Consider the following 17,500-nt stretch of genomic DNA (forward strand, 5'->3'; position numbering starts at 1 on the left):
CCAGAAAACATGGAAAGACTTAATCTACAACTGATGAGGATTGTGGCGCACAGCATAAGTAATGTGCAGCACATACACCTGGTCACAACAAAGTGACTTAGAGATATATCATTTAATACAAAGGTGACAGCTGATGACTTGGATATAGAACATGTTAGATATCTTGTATTTGTATGGTTACACTTACATTCATAGGTTCATAGGTAGGTACTAGGCTATCGGCCCAAGGGCCTAAGTAAGCCTAGCCAACAAGGTTCCCTGGCTTACCCAAGAAAGTTATTTTCCTGTGCCGCTGTTGAACAGAGCCACAAAAGTGACCCCCGGGGTGTATTTCCTATTTCCCATCCACTCATCAAGATTTTTCTTGCAGAGTGCTAATGAGGACATTTGCTTGACATAGATGGGCTTGTTCTAGAGTATGGGAATCTCTGGGACAGGAATCTATCCCTCCAGCATGTCCTGTTTAATGTGGCAACAAGGTTTAGGTCCCTAGAGCATGTAGCTTGGAGGGATTGAGATTTCTTTAGGTGTAGCATGTCCAACAGCTCTGGGTTTGACATAGCTGTATATGTTAGGCAGAGATCACCTCGGAGTAGGTAATATGCTACGGAGTAAAGTTGGAGTTTTTTGAGATGGTCAATGTAAGGCATCTGTTTGAGGCCAGTAATCCTCTTTGTGAGGTACTTCTGTGGCCTTTCCAGCTACTGCAGATGTCTTGTGAGGTACATTCCAAAAATGAGTGTTGTACTCTGTAATGAGTCTGATGAGTGTCAAGTAGAGGGGAACAATGACCTCTTTTTTCCTGGTTGAGAACCCTTTTGTGATGTAGAAGGACTTCCTGACTACTGTGGTGATGTGATTATCAAAGGAGAGACTACTGTTCACCTGGGTCCTAAGCTCTCTTATCACACATTCGGTGTTATGTAGACTGCTGCCTATGTGGTACTTCATGGGTACAGAGTTTTATCAAAGGGGATGACAATGCACTTTTTGGCATTGAGCTTTAGGCCATGGCTCTAACAGCAGGCATCTGTCTCAGTGAGGCCGTTCTGTAGGATGTCAACATCATTTTGGGACTCGACTATGGCTCCTTGTTTGCAGTCATCTGTGAACTTCATTAGCCAGAGGCCTTCTGTGTTAGCCTGTACTTCAGAGAATTATATACCAAACAGGAGAGGTCCCAGGACTGAACCCTGTGGTACTCCACTTGTCACTGGTTTGAAGTCAGATTTGGAATCTGCAACTTTTACAGTGTAGGTTCTGTCAGTGAGCCAGTCGGCAACCCATCTTGTGACGTAGAGATTTATACCTAGTTTAGTGAGTTTAGCTATAATTCCAGAATGGAGGATGGTGTCGAAAAACTTGGCGAGGTCGAGATAGGCTGTGTGAACCACCTTGCCCTTATCTACGGCTTTGGTGACTGCCTCAAAGAAGTCGATCAGGTTCAAGAGGCATGATCTGCCTTTCACAAACCCGAACTGGGTGTGGACCAGAGTTTGGAGGTTACCAATGTCTTTGTTTATGAGTTCCACGATGATACGTTCCATGGCCTTGCAGACCCGACTCGTCAGGCTAATAGAGCAATAGTTCCTGGTATCAGTGGTGGCTCCCCCTTTGAGGAGTGGGATAACTGTTGCTGTGCACCATTCAGTGGGCACAAAGCCTGATGTGAGGCTATGATTGAACATGGTGCTTAGGTGGGGAGCCAGTATGTTCTGAAGTTTGTGTAAAACGCAGCCTGGGATGTTGTCCGGTCCCATGGATGCTGTGTTTTTGGCTTTAAAGAGTGCAGGTTTTACCTGCATAGTTGTGATTACAGGGACTTTGCATTCTTCCTGTATAGATATGAGCCCTTTAGGGGGTGAGAGGGGGTAAAGTTAGCACTAAACCTATCTACCAAGATGTTGGCAATATCAGTTGGTTCTGTAATTTTCGTGCCGTTGTACTGTAACTCACAGCAGATCTGGGTGTTGCCATTGAGATTCTTGACATAGCTATGGAATGCTTTGTGGTTGTCCCTAGAATCAATGGTGATTTTGTTTTCATAGCTAGCTTTGGAGGATCTTATAAGGGATCTCAACTTCTTACTGAGGCTGACCAGGGAGCTCCTCCACTTATGGGATTTTACTCTCTTTTGCAACAGTTTCTTCCTTCTGTTGTAGAGTTTGTTTATGGCAGAGGGCCACCAGATTGGCTTCCTTTTTTTGGAGGATATTGTCTTGGTTCTGTTTGGGATAGCACGATCCATACACATGTGTAAGTGCTTATAGAGTGCATTTGTGCAGGATTCAGCAGTCTTAACTATATTGTCCATCTGCATGGGTGTCATGAAGGTCACCACTTCTGTCTTAACAAGCATAAAGTTGGTTTCGAGAATTTTTTTACCATGGTTTCTTTAATGGTAGGTGAGGGCGGGATGTGGATATCTAGGGTGATTAGCTTATGGTCGAATCTGACCAAAGATATGTATATATGTAAGAGAGAGAGAGATGTGTGTGTAGATATACATGTAAACTAAAGGGTAAAAGGATCACTTAGACAAATCACTTTGTAAAACTACAGAAAAGATGCCACAAAGCTCACGTCTTTACTGTTTAATAGTTTAAACCTTCTGCAGTGGAAGCCCATGCAAATGACCACTTAAGGACATACCAGTGTTTCAACTGCATGGCCTCTGAATACTCATGATTGTTTACCAAAAAAAGAAAAAAAAAACAAAAAGCTGGTACAGCTGATCAAAAATGAACTGATTGCATGTACTTGCATTTTTTCAGTGTGTGGTCACAATACAGTGGGGATTCAGGAATTTGCCTTTTCTCCACTATAAGCCACTCTCAAAGTTGATATATATTAATAGATTTTGCAGTTTTTTTGAGCCTGTTGTGATTCGAACGAGAGTGTATTTGATTCTTTGTAATTTGAACTGTTTTAGTGGTATGACAGGCATTCAAAGCTTTAATACACAAAAAATATATGAAAGAGAGAAAGAGAAACTTAAATATATAGATTAATATAGATAGATGTTTTAGTTAAACTCACTGTATCTAAAGGAAATTTCATCAGCGTTTGAATGTTCATACTGTTTCATCAGTTATCATTTACTCAAATGTCTTTGTGTGTGACTGCAACATTGGTGGATATGCACCTTTGTGTGGGTAAGTTATGAATGAGCAGCGCAGGAGTGCATATGTGTGTGTTTGTGTGTGTGTGTGTGTGTGTGTGTGTGTGTGTGTGTGTGTGTGTGTGTGTGTGTGTGTGTGTGTGTGTGCGTGTGTGTTTGTGTTTGTGTGTATGCAATAGATTTTTAGAGAAAGGTACATCTGTATGAGTATATGGCTGGTGGATGAAATTGCATGTCTGTCTGTCCATCTGTCTGTGAGAGTGTGAGATCAGTAAGTTAGAATGTGTCAATGCAAGACTGCCAGACATTGGGGTTAAGAAAGTTTCTTCTTTTCCCCACTATTATTTGTTCTTGAGATTAGTATATATTAATTTGTGTGTGTGTGTGTGTGTGTGGGGGGGGGGGGGGTTGCAGGGCACTTTTCCCCACAAAATCAATGGCTGTAGGTGAGTGGAGTTCACTGGTGTGAGTTGTGAGGATTGTTTCAGCGTTCTACCCCATTTAACAAATTTACACAAATAAATGGAAAACAGTATTCTGGCATAAAAAACAAATTTAAATGGAATACGTTGTGAGTATAGTTTGTGTGAAATATGACATATCATGTACTCTAGTTTAGGGAACAAGTTTTCCAATTAGTGTGAGAAAGTCACGAACCATGTGACTAATATAGAGGATTTCACCATGCTGCCAATCGGAACTGGTTTATTATGTGCTCGAGGCTAGGATTTCAGCATGCTGCTAATTGGAACAGGTTATTCTAAGTTCGAGGCTTGGATGCCAACAACACATAAGTCTTTGTAGTGTATAGAGCTTTATCTGTGCCATGTACTACTAGTTAAAGGGAAAAAAAATCACTAAGTGTTTTGCTAACTTTCAGAGCAATAAAGCATTTAGTGAGCATTGTCAGAAAGACAGTATAAGATTCTGTTGTATTAGAAAAACTCCATGACACATTACTAGCAAGCTGAAACCAATCTGCATTTCTTCTGCCACTGTCGTTTGCTGACCAGTACTGGCAGGTTTAAGTGCCTAGCACAATACCTGACCTTAACAACTGAAGCATGGAGTGCTTATCATTTGTTAAGATCAGATCTAAATAAGCACTACAGAAGCTCATAACTGCTTTGTCTTTTACTGGATATCAGAACACAATCACTGCACTCCATTTCATGTAGCACATATGTGTATCTATATATATATATATATATATATATATATATATATATATATATATATATATATATATATATATATATATATTCACAATGACTATGTCACTTGCCCTTTAAAAGATCCAATCCCTCTTAGTTTTTCCATCACTAATTCACATTATTCTGTATTCCCACTTAGCTACTCACCATTTTTGTTTTCTCTGAAACTGGTCTGCACAACGGTATTTAAACACGCCTTAACATTTATTGCAGGTTCATAGGTAAGAAGTAGGCAAGCTGCCCTTGTGAGCCATTTTAAGCTTAGCCAACTTCCCCTTAGTGAGAACCAAACTCTGCATTTTGTATCTGTGAGGTAAGTATCTTAACCATTATGCCAACCTGTAGCATAACTGCAGGCCCATTTTGACCATGTTTTAGCAATGTCATTGCTGTGAGCTGTTTCATGTTCTTAATGCTGGCTTTTGTTTTGAGAAATACTATGGCCATGACCCTCTGAAGCATTTATTACCAAAATATCACCTATGTTGTCATCACGCAGATTACCAGGTGGATTTGTGATTTGCCCATTTCCACTTACTTTTTCAGTGGTAGACACCTCATTGGGTGGTGTACAAGAATTGCTTTTACTATTGTCTGGCCTTTTTCATCTATTTGTTGGGAACTTGGCATTAATTGTCTTGATTTCTATTTGAGTGGCAGGTGATTAGTGTACCCCTTTTAGTTACTGTAATCTGTCTTTTTCTTTTGTATTCCAAATTTCTGATAATGTTCTTTGCTCAGACTTTACTCAGTAACTATGTTATACTTCAGCCTAAATAAGTTAAGTGATACAATTTACAGCTGCACTGCTTGTGGTTTAACAAAGGATCATGCACCCATTTCTCATTTGACATCCTGCATGTTTTTATTTTTTTTCTTTCATTTATGTAAGCATTGATTTGTTTACTGTCCCCAGCTTGTCAAAACAACTCCCGAATAAATGGGTAAATTTATGCACCAACCCAGCTACCCTCTGGAATTAATGATATAACGTTATCATCTTAGGAGGGGTTATCAAGTGTTTGTCTACCTTAATAGATTGTTATTTTTCTTTAATGTTTATTGAATGATGACATTTGAGTGCAAGTATTTTTTGTTGTATGTAACTAGTTCATTCAACAAATGCCAGCAAGTTAACAAGTTAAACCTGTTACTGCTGTACCCATATGTATCACTAGCCTCAGCGTTCGGGTCGGGGTATGTATCACTAGCCTTAGCGTTCGGGTCGGGGTATGTATCACTAGCCTTAGCGTTTTAGTCGGGGTATGTATCACTAGCCTTAGCATTTGGGTCGGGGTATGTATCACTAGCCTTAGCGTTTGGGTCGGGGTATGTATCACTAGCCTTAGCGTTTGGGTCGGGGTTATGATTAAGATTTGGGAATGTTATGTATCACTAGCCTTAGCATTTGGGTCGGGGTTATGATTAAGATTTGGGAATGTTATGTATCACTAGCCTTAGCGTTTGGGTCGGGGTTATGATTAAGATTTGGGAATGTTTTGGGGCAATGTTTAAGTTCAAGGTTAAAGACAGGGTTAAGATTAGAGTTAGAACTGGAATTACTTTGTATGTGGGATGATGTGTCCTTACAAGTGTGTTGGCTTGTCTCTCACAAAAATACCGTAACTTATTATGTTTCTGGTTAGATTTTACCCACTTTTTAATTTGTGTTTCAAATAAATGTTGCTTAAACACATAGAATTTTGACTGTTGAGCTTGTCATTTTGTGTTATAAGTTCATAGGTTCTTGGGTGTATAGTAGGCTAATGATCGGCTAATGATCACCAGGGCCTCTATAAGCCCAGCCATGCAACTCTACCCAGTTGCATTACCTGGTAACATGTGCATTTTTATGGGGCGTGGGAGTGTGTTTGTTCATAGATTCATAAGTAAGTACTAGGCTAATGGCTCTGGAGCCATTGCAAGCCTAGCCCAATAGTGTTCCCAGTCATCTGACTTACCAGATGTTAGTTCCCTGTTCCCCTATCTAGCAATGCGATTGAAGTGATCCCCAGGGTGAATTTCCTATTTCCCATCCACTCATCAAGATTTCTCTTGAAGAGGGCCAGTGAGGTGCTCTGCTTGACGTGAAGGGGGAGTCTATTCCAGAGAATTGGGAGTCCAGCAGGTTCTGTTTAATGTGGTGATAAGGTTGAGGTCGTTGGAGTGAGTAGCATGGAGGGATTGGGATTTTTTTCAGATGAAGCATGTCAAGCAAAACTGGGTCAGACATGGCTCTGTATGTCGAGCAGAGATCGCCTCTAAATAGGTGATATGAGACGGAGTATAGTTTACGTTTTTTTTAAGTCTATCTGCATAAGGCATGTGTTTGAGTCCCAAGATCCTCTTATGAGGAATTTTTGTGGCCTCTCCAGCTGTTGGAAGTGTCTAGTGAGGTACATGCCAAATGGGGCCTTGTACTCTATAATGGGTCTGATAAGGGATGAGTAGAGAGAGATAATGACTTATTTTTTCCTGGATGAAAAACCTTTTGTGATGAGATGTGCCACGTAGAAGGACTTTCTAACTACAGTGGCAATGTGGTTGCTGAAAGAGAGGTTGCTATTTACCTGTGTCCCTAGATCCCTTATAATGCCTTCAGAGTTAAGTGGGTTCCCTTGATATGGTAATTTGCGGGCACCGTGTTTTTCCCGAAGGGAATGACTATGCATTTTTTGGTGTTTAGCCTAAGGCAATGGTTTTGGCACCAGTCGTTGGTCTCTGTAAGACCTTTTTGTAGGATGTCCAAATCAGCGTGAGAATCAATAATAGCTTCCAGTTTGCAGTCATCTGCAAATTTGTTTAACTAGAGTCCCTTGGTGTTGGCTTGAACTTCAGAGAAGTAGATACCAAACAGGAGAGGCCCCAGAAACGATCCTTGTGGGACACCACTTGTAACTGCCTGCTAGTCAGATTTGTATTCAGTTACTATCAGCACGTGGTTCTGTCAGTGAGCTAGTTAGCAACCCATCTAGCGACATAAGGATGTATGCCCAGATCAGTGAGTCTATCAATGATTCCAGAGTGTGGGATGGTATCAAAGGCTTTGGCTAGATTAAGGTAGGCAGTGTGGATAGCCTTGCCTTTGTCCACTGCTCAGGTGATGGCTTCGAAGAAGTCTATCAGATTTAGGAGACATGATCTGCCTTTCACAAACCCAAACTATGTGAGGTCCAGGGTTTGAAGGTCCCCTATATCCTTATTTATAAGATCCGTAATAATATGTTCCATAGCCTTGTTAGGAGGGATATGTTAGGAGGTTGCTAAAAAAGTTATGTGGGGGGTGATGTTAGTAAAGGAATGTTTACTGTTAGCCTCAGTCTATACGAGACATGGGGACCAGACTGGTGATGAATTTATTATTACCTATCCAATGTTAGTTAGGGAATGTTTAGTGTTGGCCTCTGTCTATAAGCGACATGGGGACTAGCCCCAGGGATGAATTTGCAATTTCCCATCTAATGGTCAAGGTTAATTTTAAATAGGGTTAGGGATGGACTCTGCTTTACATTGATGGGGGAGCATATTCCAGAGCATGGGGATCCTTTTAGTCACATATCTGTCTCACCAGCATGTTCTGTTTATGTTGCATGCAAGGTTCAAATACCTGTATCTAGTGTTTCTGGTAAAGAGAATTTATCAGATACACAAACGCTCATTCAGGGTTGGATCTAAGCATGCTTTATATTCCCAGCAAAGATCACCTCTCAGCAACCTGTAGGAGACCAGGTATAGATCCAGGTCTCTAAGGCAGTTTGTATAGAACAGTGTGTTAATACCCTGGATTCGGTTGTTGAGAAACCTCTCTGAGCATTCCAACTGTTGCATATGCCTGGTCAGGTACATGCTGAAGGGGGAACTGTAGTCAGTGATGTGTCTGATAAGGGACAAGTGAAGTGGTAATATAACATCCTCGGACCTGGATGTTATACCTTTACTTATAATTTGGGTGACACAGAATGATTTTCTTACTAATTTGGCTACATGTTAATCAACGGTCAGATTACTGTCTACATATGTTCCCAGATCTCTAACTACTGGGTCAGCTCTTAGGGGTATCTTATAAATGGAGTAATTGGCCTGGTAGATGTTTTTCCAAAAGGGCAGTATAAATGTATTTCTCTGCACTGAGTTTTAATCCGTGACTTCAGCACCAGTCATTTGTCTGTATTAGATCCTCTTGCAGGATGTTGGTATCTTGGGGGATTTTATGATAACTCTCAATTTGTAGTCATCTGTGACCTTGGTGAGCCAGAGGCTGTTGACATTAGCCTTAACTTCCAAGAAGAAGATGCCAAACAGGTGTTGGCCCAGCATGGAACCCTGTGGTACTCCACTGGTGACCTGCCTTTTGATGGAGGTGATCTCACCAATCCTGACTTCTTGGGTTGTGTCTGTGAGCCAGGTGGCAGTCCAGTGAGTAATGTAGGTATTTATAGGTTCATAGGTTCATAGGTTCATACTAGGCTATCTGCCCTGGGGCATTTATAAGCCTAGACCGATTGTGTTTGGCTTACACCACCCCTTGATTTGAGTATACTGTGCCCTTTTTAAAGTTTAGTTTACTGTGCCTCTGTCTAATAGTGACACGGAAGTAATCCCTGGGACAAACCTATGATCCCCCATCCACTCATCAAGATTCTTCTTGAAGAGAGTCAGTGAGGTGCTCTGCCTAACATGAATTGGAATTCAATTCCAGAGTGAAGGGTGCCTCTGGGTTATGAATCTGTCCCTCCAGCATGTTCTATTTATTTCTGTGCTGAGGTTCAAGTCCCTCGAGCGCGTGGCTCTAAGGGATTTAGATTTACTGAGGTGGAGCATGTCCATTAATTCTGGGTTGGACATAGCTTTATATGTCAGGCATAGATCACCTCGAAGTAGGCGGTATGCAACTGAGTAGAGCTGGAATTTTTTTAACCGAGCAGCATATGTCATCTGTTTGAGTCCCTTGATCCTCCTGGTGAGGTACTTTTGAGGTCTTTCTAATTGCTGCAGATGTCGGGTAAGGTACATCCCAAAGGGGGCATTGTACTCTATGATGGGCCTGATGAGGGATGAATAAAGGGGCACGATTACTTCTCTTGATCTAGATGTGAATCCTTTCATGATGAGGTGGGCTATGTAGTAGGTCTTTCTAACCACTTTGGCAATGTGCTTGTCAAAGGAGAGATTGCTATCAACTTGGGTCCCCAGATCCCTAATTACTTTCTCTGTACTTAATGGGTTGCCACCTATGTGGTAATTTGTGGGCACATTGTTTTTGCCAAAGGGAATGACTATACACTTTTTGGTATTTAGCTTTAGACCATGGCTCTGGCACCAGTTATCCGTCTCTGCGAGACCTTTTTGAAGGATGTTTGTGTCAGCTGGAGAGTCAATTATGGCGCCAAGTTTGCAGTCATCTGTGAACTTGGTGAGTCTGACATGGCTCCAGCAACTCTGACTCTGTGGGTTCTGTCTTTGAGCCAGTTTGCAACCCATCTTGTGACATAGGGGTTTATATTTAGGCTGGATAGCTTATCTATGATGCCCGAGTGGGGTATTGTGTCAAATGCCTTTGCGAGGTCCAGATAGGCTGTGTGGACTACCTTCCCTTCATCTATGGCCTTGGTGACTGTTTCGAAGAAGTTGACCAGGTTCAAAAGGCAGGATCTGCCCTTGACGAAGCCAAATTGGGTAGGATCTAGTGTCTGTAGATCCCCAATGTCTTTGTTTATGAGTTCCATGATGATCCTCTCCATAGCCTTGCATACTAGGCTAGTCAGGCTTATGGGGCGATAGTTTCCAGGGTCTGCAGAGGCGCCACCTTTGTGAGTGGGACCACTGTTGCTGTACGCCATTCTTTGCGCACATATCCTGTAGTGAGGCTGAGATTGTACAGCAGTTTTACTTGAGGGATTAGTTCTTCTTGGAGTTCATGTAGGACGCAACCCGGGATGCCATCTGGTCCCATGGAAGCAGTGTTTTTTTGCTTTGGAGTGGGCGGACTTTACCTGAGCATCAGAGATGTTTGGGAGGCTGCACTCTGCCAGGATAGATACTTGCTCTTTTGGGGGGGAGGGGGTGGAGAAGTTTGCACTGTACCTGTCTGCCAGGACATTGGCGATGTCTGTGGGTTCAGTGTATTTTTTGTCGTTTAGAATCAACTCAGAACAAGTCTGGGAGTTGCATCCCAGGTTCCTAACATAACTGAAAAAAGCCTTATGATTGTCTTTAGTGTCCTGTGCAATTTTTCTCTCGAAGCTGGCCTTGGAGGATTTTATGAGGGATCGTAATTTTTTGCTGGTACTGATCAGAGATGCCTTCCCTTTTAGGGATTTTGCTCTATCATGTAGTAGCTTCCTCCTTCTGTTGTACAGTTTATTTATGGCTGGGGTCCACCAGACTGGACGCCTGCCTTTGGATGATTGGGTCTTGATTTTGTTTGGGATAGCATGATCCATGGAGATGTCTGTAGAATGCGTTTATATAGGATTCTGCAGTTTGGGCCATAGTTTCCACTGGCCCTGGGGCCTTGAAGGATTCCACTTCAGTTTTGAGAAGTGTGAAGTTCACTTTTGAGAAGTTTTTCACTGTGGTTTTCTGGGCTGGGGGTGGGTTCGGGATGTGGATATCCAGTAAAATTAATTTATGGTCTGATTTTACCAATGAGGGATATACTTCTGGTATGGAGCATAGAGTCCCCATGTTGGTAATGATCAGGTCTAGTATGTTTTCCCCTCTTGTGGGAGTGGTGACTAGTTGTTCCATAGCATTTGAGTTTATAAATTCCAGGAACCTTTGGGCTAAGGTGCTGGGGCTTGAGTAATGCTCCCAGTCTATGTTTGGGTAGTTGAAGTCGCCCAATATAATGGTGTTCGGAGAGATCTTAATGTTCTCCAATGTTTTCAGGAAAGCCGAGTGGGATTCCTGACTTTGAGAGGGTGGTCTGTAAGATGCTATAAACTGAAAAGCAGTCTTGCCCACTGTCAGTTGCACATGGATGGTCTCCGATACTTCGTGCACTGCCACTAACCTGGAGGTATGGATATCCTTGATAAATATGGAAACTCCCCCTCTTTTTGTGGTTCAGTCCGGGTTTTGGGGCCGAAAAGCATGATATGAGGTATAACCCGGTAGTGCTGGAGTGCTCTCTGGAGCCTTGAACCAGGTTTCTGTCACTGCACAGATATCAGTGTTCTCCATACTGAGGAGAGCTTCGAGTGCATGCATCTTGAGGTTAATACTTCTGGCGTTCAGCAGCATTACCCTTAGTTTCTTGTTTCTTGTGCTGTCTATGGAGGTGGGTTTGACTTTTGAGCCTTGCCTAAAAAAGGCACCATGGGGGTGGCAAGAGCCTTTGCCAATATCTGAAAGCCCAGGGGTGACAGGTGCAAGCCGTCCCTAGTGAAGCAACGTGGCTTGTCGAGCATGTCATCCCAGGCTGACAGACACTGGATCCCCTTTGAATGACACCAAAATTTTAGCTAATTGTTAAAATCGATCATTTTGTCTTTATACTGTGGCATAATTCTAGGTGAGGATAAGATGCTGCTCAAGGTCAGGGTCATACCGGCCTGGGCTACATGATCAGAGAGCTCCTCTATGTCTCTTTTCATGTAGTCGAGGGAGGTACGTCTCAGGTCATTCACGCCAGCATGTACAATGACTGAGTCATATTTGTATTTGCTTTAGAGTGACCTGAGTGCTTGCATTATGTGGCGGATCCTAGCGCCGGACAGGCAGCTCACTGTGATCTTCTCTTTATTCAGCCTGGTGAGCGGGATGTCAGTGTGTCTGACAATAGAGTCACCTATTACAAGGGTATCAGGTGTGTTATTCAGCCTTAAGGACTGTGACTGCTTGGCACACTGACTTTGTGTGCTATGTGTTGTACGTGTTTTGTTTTGGGGTAGCGTTTGCTTGGATGCCTGCTTTGGAGGTCTCTGTTGCTTAGGTAGATTTTTATTTAGAGCCTCCGAGTATGTTTTTGTGTTTTTATGTGTTTGGTTCGCTGTTGTGGTGGGACTATGTGATGCTGGAATTGTGCTGTGTGAAGTTACCTTCTCCTCCTGACTGGTTACACCAGTTTTGAGATGAGCGAGCTCAGCCTCCAGTTTGGCTATATGGTTGCATCTCTCACATATATTTGAACCTGTTTGGAGGAGGAGAGGGTTGTCCGTGTACATGAGACAGTTGCAACATTGCCTCAAAATTCCCAGATTCACCAGCTGGACTGGAGAGGAAACCATTGACTAGTTCACTGAGTTGACTAGTTCACTGAGTTGACTAGTTCACTGAGTCTATCCACAATACCTGAGTTTGTTATTGGGTCAAATGCCTTAGCCAGGTCTAGGTAGGTGATATGTACAGTTTCCCTTTATCCACTGCCTTGGTTACCTTCTCAGAGAAGTCTATCAAGTTAAGTAGGCATGACCTTCCTTTGACAAAACCCAACTGGGATGGGCTCAGTGTCTGTAGGTTGCCATCGTGTTTGTTGGTCATTTTCATGATTATTCATTCCATGGTTTTAGATGTGATTGTTTTTGTCCAGGCAACCCTGGATGGCTGTCAAGAGTATAAATACTTTACACTTCTTAGTATCATCCATCCGTATTCTGTTTAACTGTATCTCAACCTTTTTAGTAGAAAATGTATCTTAAAACTTTGGTTACATGCAAAGTTCTCTTGCACTGTATGTGAATCTGTAAAGAAAGAATGAAGGTTACATAAAATGTTTCATGCTAACAGCAAAGGAGTTGGTGTTTGAACCCAAACTCATAAGTTTTACATCGACACAAGTAATTGTCCCTGCAAAGCCACGAGTGCCTTAAACCATTAAAATATATCACAACTGTATTATTGCTCAACTTTTAACGTTATGATTTTTTTAGAAATATGTATTAATGAAAAAACATTTCAATATACATGTCTTGAAGTGTCTGTAGAATAATCTCTGAGATCTTTTGAGTTTGGAATGGTCAAGAAAAAAGTTATCCGGTTTCAAATAGATTGTTTCCGCATTTTCTAAAGCACTTTCGTACATGAGTGTCTTGTTATGCATTATGCATTGCAATAGGTAAACAGAATAGAATGAGATTTAAAATTGAAAACAATCTGTCAGTTGAAAACTCCAGCGTGTATGCAGTTTAGGTGTACTTAGACTTAATTATGCTCCTGTTCTGTTTTTGGATTTTCAGACATATTAGCCATTTTAAAATAACATATTATCATTAATAAATCAAAATGAATACTGCTGAGTGTTGAATATACAGCATTTACTTTCTTAGGTCCACTGTATCTCACTGTTCTGTCTTGCACAATGGTATACTTATAGATGAGAAACTGAAATCAGATATTCTTTCCCAATTATATGCTCGTATTTATAGCAGTTGTCTCAATGGAAGAAATTGCTTTCAAAATAACATCAAAACTGTGTTGCCTTATGCAGCAGATATTGCTGTGCTCAGGGAAATGGGAAGAGTAAAGGTAACTTCACCTTTGGCAGGGATCTTGGTGTACAGGAGGTCACAAAGACGGGCATCCTGTATTCACTAAAAACTCATGATACAGGTGTATATTACACCAAGGAGAAAAACTAGCTCACAAATGTCATTTTCCTTTACAGCGATACTTAAAATTAGATTTGAGATGTTGTTTCACTGAAATGTATGACTTACATCCTTATAGATTTGAATTTAAAAGAATCCTACAATAATTGTAAGCAGTTGTAAAATTGTAAGCCTGATTACTGAAGAGTGTATTTAGAGGTGATCAGTGGTACAGATGTCTAAGTAACTTTTTTGTTATTTCCACAGGGAGATCCCGGAGGCCCTCCTGGACCAAAAGGAGACCAGGTACGTTCTTCTTTTAAGCATAAATCATCACTGGCAACAAAGATTTAGTCACTGGGTACTACATGCATTATGAAATCTTTTTTTTTTTTTTTTTTTTTTTTTTTTTTTTGAAGAAAGCAGTAAATAGTTGTATGATTACTTGATAAACTGAAACTAAGGTATTTGATTTATGCAACAACAGGTTAAATACTTAATTTAATTTAGAAATGTAATGTTTTTATTATTATACCACTTCAGTGTTTGTAAATGCATCTTAACAAAGACTGTAAGTAAGAAACAGCCAGTGTGACATGAATTCTGACTGAGAGACCTGAACCCATGACTCCAGGTACATGAACTGGCCAGTTAGCTCAGGTGGTTAGAGAGTGATGCTAGTAACAACAAGGTGATTGTGGTTTTGAACCCTGTATGGTCCAAGTATCTTTTAAAGTCTGGCACTGGGTTAAGGTTGTGAACTATATTCCTGGGGTACGTGGTTTGATTCCCTCAGTATCTTTTTAAGTCTGGCACTGGGTTAAGGTTGTGAACTATATTCCTGGGGTACGAGGTTTGATTCCCTCAGTATCTTTTTAAGTCTGGCACTGGGTTGAGGTTGTGAACTATATTCCTGGGGTACGTGGTTTGATTCCCTCAGTATCTTTTTAAGTCTGGCACTGGGTTAAGGTTGTGAACTCTATTCCTGGGGTACGTGGTTTGATTCCCTCAGTATCTTTTTAAGTCTGGCACTGGGTTAAGGTTGTGAACTCTATTCCTGGGGTACGTGGTTTGATTCCCTCGTCCCTCATTTGCCGACAGCATGACTATGAACAGGTCACTTAACCAGATTATTTATTTTCCAAGTGCCAGTGGGGCAGTGGATGACACAGCTCACTATGGATCAGAAGGCTATAGGTTTGACTCCTGCTTGTCTGAGTTGATACATTCGTTAGACCCCAGTGATCTAATAGCTAACGCATTAATGTCCAAAGCTAAGGATTGTGGGTTTAAGGCCCATCTGGAGTAAAATCATTTCTTCAAATCTGGAGTTCGGTGCATTATTTCTCTTTTTTATCATTTTCTTCTGGAAACTGAGTTTAATACATTAAAACCTCGAAGAGTTTAAATTTATCATAATTGTTTTCAAAACTGCAGAGTTTATGGACAGAAGTTTAGTGACGCACTTGTTGGATTTAACTTTGACTGCATTTGAGAAAGCTGTAAATCTGTTTTGGAAAAACAATTTACATTAAGCATGTGTAGAATATTTTGCTGAGGTGTGCTGCAGACAAGGGGGTGGAGAGGTACGGCAGTTAGCATCGTTGCCTCACACAGCAAGATTTTCCATTTCATTTCCCAGCTAGCATGCTTTACTTGGATAGCTTCTCTCTATATCTGAGTATGTTTTCACTATGATCTGCAGTTTACATTCGCATCCCGAGGACATGCGGCAAGTAAAGTGGTGGCAAACAAGTTGCCATTATATGTGTTCCTGTTGTAGTTGGCGATTATGTGCGCATCCTAAAACAGACTATCTTCCCATCTATGTCCCATTCTTGATGTATGCTCTTTGCCTGCCAGAATATTCAGTTGATGTCTGTAACCCTGAACTGGATAAAGCAGAAACTGAGAATGGAAGGTTGGATGTTGCGGGGCCATAATCGTATCCTTGTACCCCTATGGATGCGCAGTAGCAGGCCCACCAAAAAACCTGATGATGTGAATGAATAGACACAGGCAGTCCATAACAAATTTCAGATATTAAAATAGTCTTAAGATGTAAGCATTATTAAAATACTTTTTTTAACTAGTTTCCCATTTTGTTGCATTTCAGGACCCTTCCCACGTAATGTAAAGGTATGTCATCTCAGAAAAAAACTATACAGCATGAAACTACATTCTAAAAGCTAGAGATTTAGTACTGTTGCCTCACATTCAATAACTTCTCCACACTCAACAACTGCCCAATAAAGGCTTTGATTCCCCACGACCGTGAATAGAAAACTGAAAACAAAAATTTACACCAAATAGGAAAACAACAGTTTTACTATGGCGATACCTAATTCATCATTTTAACTTAAGAGTACATGCTCCTTGCAATTCCACACTGATAGGGTCATAATAAAACAATATTGCACCATAGTACTTCATCAGGATATTTTATAAGTATAAATTCATATAGTTTAATCATCATGAGGGCTTCTTAGTTGAAGTTGTTAGCTCTTATTAAATGTCCCACATTTGACTTACTTGTTCTTTTGAAGATGGCATGTTTGAAAGCCATAACACGAAATCTGCAACCTTCAGACCCACCTCACCCCCTACAAATAAACAACAAGGAATGGATAAAAGATGCGAATCCCACTTTTTATATATATATATATATATATATATATATATATATATATATATATATATATATATATATACACACACATACACACACACACACACACACACACACACACACACATATATATATATATATATATATATATATATATACACACACACACACACACACACACACATATATATATATATATATATATATATATATATATATATATATAGGTTCATAGGTTCATACTAGGCTATCTGCCCAAGGGAATTTATAAGCCTAGCCCAGAGTTTTGTGGCTTTCGCCACCCCTTTAGTTTGGAGGATACTATGCCCATTATTTTGCTGTGCCTCTGTCAAGCAGTGACACTGAGATAATCCCTGGGGTATATCTGCGATCTCCCATCCATTGGTCAAGATTTCTCTTGAACAAAGCCAGCGAGGTGCTCTGCCTCACATGTACCGGGATTTTGTTCCACAGCATAGGGAGTCTCTGGGTGATGAATCTGTCCCTCCAGCACGTCCTATTAATAACCGTGTCAAGGTTTAAGTCTCCTGCCCTTGTAGTTCTGAGAGATCTAGATTTTTGAGGTGAAGCATGTTCATCAATTCTGGGTTGGACATGTCCTTGTATGTCAGGCACAGGTCACCTCTGAGCAGACGGTAAGCGACTGAATAGAGCTGGAGTTCCTTCAGTCGGGCAGCATAGGACATATTTTTGAGACCCTTTATCCTTTTGGTGAGGAATTTTGGGGCCTTTCCAGTTGCTGCAGGTGTCGTGTCAGATACATTCCGAATGGGGCATTGTACTCAATCATTGGTCTGATGAGTGATGAGTACAGGGGGACGATGACTTCCCTTGATCTAGATGTGAATCCCTTCATGATCAGGTGGGCAATGTAGAAGGTCTTCCTAACTACTTTGGCAACGTGAGTGTCAAACGAAAGGTTACTGTCAACCTGGGTCCCCAGATCCCTGATAACCTCTTCTGAGCTCAGTGGGTTGCCGCCTAT

General features: G+C 41.2%; 1 protein-coding gene across 5 annotated transcripts in view; it reads left to right on the plus strand.

The window, feature by feature from the left end:
- Positions 1-17,500, plus strand: part of COL16A1 (collagen type XVI alpha 1 chain) — a 3,146,845-nt gene that overhangs the window by 1,634,469 nt on the left and 1,494,876 nt on the right. For all 5 annotated transcript variants that reach the window (XM_044082765.1, XM_044082783.1, XM_044082773.1 and 2 more), the window contains exon 20: positions 14,133-14,171. In XM_044082765.1, the coding sequence (XP_043938700.1) occupies positions 14,133-14,171 (39 nt within the window). The remainder of the gene's footprint in view (positions 1-14,132; positions 14,172-17,500) is intronic.

The sequence above is a fragment of the Protopterus annectens genome, chromosome 1.part1, assembly GCF_019279795.1.
Source record: "Protopterus annectens isolate FY-2018-M chromosome 1.part1, PAN1.0, whole genome shotgun sequence".
NCBI classification, from domain to species: domain Eukaryota; kingdom Metazoa; phylum Chordata; order Ceratodontiformes; family Protopteridae; genus Protopterus; species Protopterus annectens.